Genomic DNA, 8,005 nt, shown 5'->3' with positions numbered 1-8,005 from the left:
GAGAAAGTGTTCGCTTAGTCAAAATTCAAATTTTGGGCAGACGGCTCTTAAAGATGAAAAATATTATTTAACCATATAAGAAAAAGGCCTGAATGGCCCGACCAAGCAGAAATTGTTGATATCATAATGAAGTCACAAGGAGTGACATGGGCAAATTTTGCATTATCGGCCGAACTATGTTTGTCGGGCCAAGTAGTATCTTTGACTTCAGAATGTGAAAGTATTTCACTTGTGTCAAGTCAAAGTCTCCTCAAAAGTATTTCTTTTCACTAATGTTTAAAGAACAAGACTTGGATAAGAGAGGATTTTTTTTTCTTTATTTTGAATGGTGTATTTGAGAAACACTAATCTTGTTTTAAAAACACCCAAGCCCTAGATCTAGCTAGAAGGAAAATAGAGTTGGGTATTTGGATATTTTGACATACCTTAACCTTAACGACTTGTCGATTTTCATCATAAAAGATGAATTCAGAGTTCAGCCAGTCACGATCCTTAAACTCAAGTTTTTCGCCACGGATCATAATAAGGTTTAGTTGAAGGACCAACCCATTGATGCATGATATTATGCAAATTTTCACAACTTCCAGATGCATTTGTTGGCACAGCTTGACCAGCTCTTAATGGTTCCACATGAAAAGTTCTGCCTTTCTTTTTGTTTCCTTAGACATCCTATCAAGGAAACATTAATTACTCATGACAACACCATCAACCTCGGCCGGTGTTGATGGGTTCGGTTGACCATACGCGTACTTGTAGTCCAACACCGACTCGTAATGGTCATGATTTCGTAAATCGTTGTACAATGGGGAATTTCCATTAAGATATGGCTTTGGCATATACATACCTTGAGGGGTATCCCAATTCCAATAAGGAATAGAAAATGTGGGATCATTGATAAGCTTCCCAAGAATTCTTTCCCAAATTCTCATAAAAAAAAAAGAATTCTTTCCCAAAAGTAGAGGTAGTATCTATGCCAAGGAAGGAAGAACCAACTACCATGAATTTGGAGAAGAGTTTGAGTTCCTACTTGATCATAAGCACCATTACAATAAGTACAATGAATGGTAGCTTGTTGCATATAATGCCGTGTGTCATCTGGTTTCAAAGCTTTCATTGCAGCAATGGCAGCTTCGAATCTTTCGATCTCAAATTTTGTTAATTTGTGGGCAGGTTTTCTCACTCTCAATGGTTCATTTTGAGATGGTGGTTTGAAATCAACTAGGTTTGCAGTTGTTTAAGGAGGACAACAACCAACTTTCTCCTGCGTTTCGTCGTCGGTTGCTGGATGACATTTTGATAAGTCTTGTGGTGCTAATGGTGCACCAACGGCGGAGCCACCAACCGTGGCGGTGGCTCCGTATAGACCACCTAACCCTAGGAGAACATTTCTCCTATCAATGTTACCATTACCTTCAACAATAACTCTCTCTTTGTTTTGTTTTTTTCTCACAGGAAGTATAAGATATACGTTTTCCGACAAGAACGGATGGTTGGACAGATTTCGTTCTCCGGAGAGGGTTATTTCCGGTGGTGGCGGAGGAGAGGTTGGTGGTAGCCAAGACAGAAAGAGACATGATTGTCAACTTGGGTTGATTGTGTGAGGAAGAAAGGTAGAAAGTTGTTTGTTTAAATAGAGGAAGAATTGTATCTCTTCCCCCTAGTGTCAACTGGGAAAAAAATGCATAATTAAAATGTATAGTGGGAATAAACTATTGATTTCAAATTTAATTTTCACGTGGTACACATCCCTTTTTTCCTCTTGGTTGATTAATTAGTAGTATTTTACTAAACTCCTTGATTAACTGAGTGACAAGATAACTTTAAATAATTAACGAGAAGCTAGTCGTACTCAAAACGGAAAGATAACACTTTCATAATGAACTCGAAGTCAACAAAAATGTTTGAGTCTAAACCAATGATAAATCTGATGGGACAAATTCTTGACGAAAGTTCTAAGTAGCTGATCTTAAGTACATACCCACACTTATAAAATTTCTCCGTCACATCAATGGAAACGAGAAAAAGATTTTTTCTATATGAATTGGTGAAATATTTTTGCCGATACAACATGATCGGGATAAAATAAGTTCATAAACTGCTATGCAAACAACACTTGACTCCAGTGGTTGTAGAAACGAATCCTAAAACCCATATAAACGAACCCTAAAAGACATAGAAATGAATCCTAAAGACCGTAAAAACAAACCTTCGAGGCCATCAAGAACGGCCCGTAGTTTATACGTACCTCCTCTTCGTGAGTTTCTCTTCGGTAGTTTTCTTCTCGTCGTTGGGGTAGGTAATAGGTAGAGTGGATATACAAGAAAAAAGTGTAGAGATAAATTTGGGAGTGCCTACAGAAGTGAGGTGTCTATAGAGAACATTTTTGGGATGACCAATAGAGGTAGCCTGCCGATAGAGTACAGAGTGCACAAATATGGTTGGCGCCTACAAAATTCACTTTGGTCATGTGGTTCCCCGTCCCAAGCATATACCCCGAAAACCAGACATTCTTGCAGCCATACGAAGTGAAAAACATTAGTTCAATCGATCTACATTCTTTTTTCAGAAATGGTAAGATACTCTGGTATCTCTATTAAAAAAAACATATACGTTACCACTCAACCAAAATGACCAGTTTAACAAATTTATCAGCCTTTAATTCTGGTGTCGGAAGTGACTGCAGATTTCTAATAAAAATAGTTACGTATACCACACAAATATTCAAATATCCCATGAGACAAAAAGTACTAAAAATAGTTCAATAAAACCCATGAAACTTTATTATGAAAACACAAAGATACATAAACATCAAAACAAATTTTTCTTAGAGAATCACAATGACACAATGAATACACCTATGAGCATTGCATGCATGCATGCATGGACTAGTGATGAAAAAACAACAATCCAAATCAAGAAGAAAACACAATATTGATCCCTTCAACACTAACATCATTACCTCCTTGTCTTGGCACCAAAGTAACCATAATTTCATCATCATCTTCTGCATCTAAATCTTCAAGCAAATCAGTTATCCCCAACCTCAAACATGTCTTCAACTTCTTTCCTTTCTTTCCATGTTTATGTGGTACACTCACAAAACTTCCTGCAAATTCACTTTTATCAGGACTAACTTCATCTTCTTCATTAATATAAACATCAAACTTCACATAAGTATCTCTCTCTAATTCAATTCCTTCAATCACTAGTATTTCTTCTTCATCTTCTTTTTCTTTCTTGCTTCTTGATTTTTGTTGTGGTCTTTTTACCATTACCCTTACTACTGAACTTAGTTCTTTAGGGAACCCATTGTTAGCACTTGCTGATTGCTTCTTGGCTGGTGCTTTTTCTTTCTTGACTGGTGCTTTCTTTTGGGTAGAAGAAGCTGCCTTTGCTTTTCGAGATAGAGGTCTAGATTTCAACCATGGAATCTCAACATCTTGATACTTGTACCCGAAATCCTCCTCGTTGAGAGAGTCCTTAACCTGTTGCATTTAATATGTCTTATTAGATAACATATGTTAAGATATTAATTCTTTCTGTTTTTTTACTCAACATTGGAATGAATATATACAAAATCACTAATAATAGTTGAACTTTGACTTAAAAAAAATTTATGACTTAGAGGCACATGAGAAAGACCATTGTTAATTTAGTAAGTTCATTTATTAGTCTAAAAAGTTTTGCATTTGGTGGAGGTAAGGTGAGGCATCAAGGTTCATTCCATCATGTTGTACTTTAATATTCCACAAATAATTTTCTTTTTTTCACAAATATTTTATTTGTAAAAAAATCAAGTGAGATATGCTCCATTCCATGGCTAGGAGAAAGGTTTTCTTGTCCTTATTTCTTGCTTTATAATAAAAGAAAATAAATGACGTGGAGTATGTGTGGCTCTTAAATCTATTACACGTGTGGATTTAGCTCCGTACCATGTTAAGTTTGTGATCATCCAACTCAAAATTGATTGACAATGAGTAGAGAAAACCTATACAATACGTTCACATAATTAAACATATTGAAAGAGAGAGTGTAGCTTACCTTCACTCGCACAAGTTGTTTGTTCTCGTCGTAGAAAAGAAAAGCAGCATTCAACCAATCAATATCACTAAAATCTTTTCTCTTTCCACCCAACCCTTTCCACAATGTCCACATTCTATCAACATTAGCATGATGAGCAAAGAAAATAGGATCTCTAGCTGCAGAATAGAAATTCCCCATATTCTCAACATTAGGTTGTGTTCTATCACCAGCCCAAGAATGAACTGGACCATGAGGCACATTCTCTATTGAACCAGCACCAGGGTCTGGTGTTCCACCTGCTCTATAAGGTGTCCCTAGAAAAAGTTGTGAAGTTTTTCCATTCGAAACCATTTGTCGATACATAATCGTCAAATTATGCTTATATTGTTGTTCTTTGGTGTAGTTTGGGTCGACCATATTATAATCTAAATCGATTAAATAAGGTGGTTGGTGCTTAGCATCACGAAGTTTATCGTAAAGAGACGAATTTGGAGTAGCATACATACTAGGCATCTTCATACCAGCAGGAGAATCATAATTCCAAAATGGTAAAGCAAAAGTTGGATCACCAATTAAACTACCCAAAATCTTCTCATGAAAGTAAACATAGTATCTATGAAAAGGGAAGAACAACCAAGAATTATGAACTTGGATTTCTAAGTTTGGAAAACCAGCTTGATCATAAGCACCATCACAATAAGCACAATGAACGTTAGCTTGTTGTTTAAAACTTCGTGGGTCGTCATCCGGTAAAGCTCTCATTAGTTCGTAAGCTTTCGTGTACTTAGCGATATAAGCATCGTCTACTAAGTGAGCAGCGGGACGAACACGAAGATGGGTAGAAGAAGATGGAAGTTTAAAATCAATGATATTTAGACTAGTTGGTGGACAACAATTGATTGGTGTTGCACCTGCAGGAAGATTAGCAGCACCACATTTTGATAAGTCTGGTGGAGCTATAGGAGCTGCCATGGCTGATTGGTCTATACCATTACTAGTTACACCAACTAAACTAGCACCACCCATACCTATCAGCATATTTCGTCTATCGATTACTCCATTAATGGAGGAATTACTATCATTGTTTCTTGATTGACATAGAACTTTAGTAGAGAGTTTGTGATGTTTTGGTGTCCTAATGACAGAGATTTGTGTTTTCTTTTGAGAAAGATATGGAGATGATGGGGAGGAAGAAGATGTTTTAATGGTGGTTGTGGGGCTTAGGGAAGAAATTAGAGAAGCCATGGTTATGTTTGAATTTTGATATTGAAAAAGATTAGGGTTTTTATAGCAAGATTTGCAAGTGGGTTTTTTTCATTTTATTACTTTTGGTGAATGTGAAGAGAAATAATAATCAAATAAGGAAATTGTGAGCAATAGATTTTGATTTTTTTTCTTTGACTTTTGACATTTTTTTTTCAAATAAATCTTGTCCCTTTTAATTTTATAGCAATTGGCTAAGTAGTCAGGATTAACATAAAAATTCTGATTATAGCCGCCTCCACAAATGAACTAATTTTGAGATCAATTAATTTTAAAAGTTCATCATAATCTTGGACGATATACTTTATGAGCACAGATGAATTTCAATTTTCTATTTCAATTTTTGGTAAAAAAAAAATGTATTTTGAATAGTACTCATATGTCAAATTTGAACCGTGGTTCGGAAAATCATATTTCTTTAAACACTGTTTCTAATACATTTGTTTGGATGCAAGTTTAACTTAGACTAGAAGTTTTATTAATTTTTAGTATATTTTTTAAAGTATGTCAGGAAAATATTTGATAAATAAACTTTTCAAAAAACACTTGTGTACGTCATTTCTCCTTTGAATAAATTTTAACGTAAATATCGTGATAATTTTTCAACCCAAAATATCATTTCTCCTTTGAACAAGTTAACTTGTCCAGACGTGAATAATTTACTATCGTAATTTCACTACAAGTTTGGCAAGCTATTATCTTCTAATATTGCATAACATGTGTTATCAATCCATTCATTCCATTTAAACGTTGTTTTAGGTGTTATCAAATCACTTCTATCTCTTAACAAAAAAAAAAAAAAATCACTTCTATCATTAGAAGAAAGAGCAAAATTTATTTGTGTGACAAGATATAAAACACGTACAAAAAATAACAATGAAGAAAAAGTGCATCATTAGTCAACTAAAAATTAGGCGGAAGATCTCGTTTTCTATTGGACTTGATAAAGATGTGGTCGACTTTATATAAACCCTGCAAACTTTTCAAATACGTGTGAACCATGCAAACTTCGAAACAATATATTCATACCACATTCTATGTAAATCTTAAGATGTTTGCCCAGGTACAAATTAGATCTTGATTATTTTTTGATAAAATCAAATTTGACCAAATAAATTTTTGTTAGATTCAAATATCATTCAAGGGTCAACCACTCAACCCAAATAGGTTTGATTGACCCAAATAGGTTTGGTCAATCAGAGAGATTGCCATTGGTAAGGGGATAAACTCTCTTGGAAAATATATGTTCTATCTAGCTAGTCTCCACGGCACTACCATCTAGCCGTCTTTAGGTTGTCAATATTTAATAGAAGGCAAATTCCAACTTTTGCATGCAAAATAGATGTGAAAGTTGACAGGAAATAGTAATGCAAATTATTCAAAATAGTAATCCAAATTGACAACAAAATAAATTATCAATAATAATATTATTCCTATTTTTTTTTATTTTTCTTTGGAAGTCGACTACGTTCAGCGTTAGTCGATACATTTTGGCATTGATACATCAAAGATGTGATAAACTCAATAACTGCCCACTCAAACTGAAACAAGACCGGGTCTATAGCCCAACTACATTATTTCTATTAGATTCAGTGTACCTTAACACGTCGAGAGTACTTTGTAACTTGTAAGTAAGTGGCTGTAATATAACTATTCAGACTTCAAGTGAAATCAGAAATGGACGTAGATCCTCTCTGGAAATCGAACTTAGAACCTCTAGAATTTTGAATAATATGTCAACATTATCAACTAGTTAGGCGACGCAGTATTGACGTTACCAAAAGTAATTTTCATGTTGATATTTCAAAAAAGAGTACCTAAAGCGTTTCTTTATGTATGTAGTCAATGTGGTCGTTCAAGATCCAAGAGTTCTTAAAGAAAAGTATTATCCGGGCATAAATTAACACAAGCAATTATAGAACACAACTTCCATAGAAATCCCTAAACTTTGTCGAAACCCACGGATTAGTGAGTAAATTTTCCTCAAAAACTTTTACACTCTTAATGACTTTTTAACAGAATTTAAAAGAGTTCTCCCATTAAAATTGGATGCTACTATATGCAACTTCAGTTTTGCTAAAGACAACTATTAGAGAAAAATAACTAAATAAAACTAACTAAAATTGTGTCCTAAATTGCTAACCAACACCAACACCAAAAATCAAGTATAACCGAATCTCTCCTCCATTCTATACACAACTCTAAAAAAATTATTGCACAAAATAACTAAATAAAATTAATTGAATTTTATCTTAAATTGCTAAATCCAACACTAAAAGGAAAAAAAGTCAAATATAATCGAATTTTTTCTCAAAATTCAAATTTCTATTACCATAATTAATTATTCATAAATAAAATTTATTCGAACATTAAACTAAAAAGTTAACCAAATATTAACTAATAACAAAAAAATATTATATTCTAATCAGAGCATTCCATGCTGTAATTTGAGGTAAAATCCAAAGAAAAAAAATTAAATATAACCGAATTTTTTCTCAAAAAATCTTGGGTTCAAATTTATATTACCATAAATTAATTATTCGTAAATAAAATTTATTCGAACATTAAACTAAAAAGTTAACCAAATATAAACAAATAACTAAAAAATATTATATTCCAATCAGAGCATTCCATGTTGTAAAACTCATACTACATAAAATCACTATGTATATTTTTAAGCTTAGTTTAAACCTTAATAATGTACTAGGGTATAGCCCGT

The 8,005-nt window shown here is 33.7% G+C and overlaps 1 protein-coding gene and 1 pseudogene across 1 annotated transcript; both read right to left on the bottom strand.

Moving 5' to 3' along the window:
- Window positions 1–344: 344 nt before the first annotated feature.
- LOC147560187 (polyphenol oxidase, chloroplastic-like) lies at window positions 345–1,574 on the bottom strand (annotated as a pseudogene).
- A 1,183-nt stretch (window positions 1,575–2,757) lies between these two features.
- On the bottom strand, window positions 2,758–5,432 carry LOC147560186 (polyphenol oxidase, chloroplastic-like). Its single transcript, XM_086662273.1, has 2 exons — window positions 4,042–5,432; window positions 2,758–3,485 (listed from the first exon to the last, which is right to left on the bottom strand). Exons 1-2 carry the CDS (start codon window positions 5,266–5,268, stop codon window positions 2,913–2,915), a joined length of 1,800 nt encoding a protein of 599 aa, XP_086518399.1. The 5' UTR covers window positions 5,269–5,432; the 3' UTR covers window positions 2,758–2,912.
- Between the last annotated feature and the right edge of the window lie 2,573 nt (window positions 5,433–8,005).

This window comes from Eschscholzia californica, unplaced genomic scaffold (assembly GCF_041429995.1).
Source record: "Eschscholzia californica isolate CP2 unplaced genomic scaffold, dmEscCali1.0.p SCAF_2, whole genome shotgun sequence".
Classification (NCBI taxonomy): domain Eukaryota; kingdom Viridiplantae; phylum Streptophyta; class Magnoliopsida; order Ranunculales; family Papaveraceae; genus Eschscholzia; species Eschscholzia californica.
The sequence above is the reverse complement of the archived record's forward strand: the minus strand, read 5'-3'. Positions and strand labels throughout refer to the sequence as shown.

What these genes read in the sequence shown, in the direction of transcription:
- LOC147560186 (XM_086662273.1), bottom strand. Translation starts at nt 5,268, where the DNA reads ATGGCTTCTCTAATTTCTTCCCTAAGCCCCACAACCACCATTAAAACA. An exon ending in AACAACTTGTGCGAGTGAAG is followed by an intron (nt 3,486 to 4,041) that starts GTAAGCTACACT and finishes TAAATGCAACAG; the next exon opens with GTTAAGGACTCTCTCAACGA.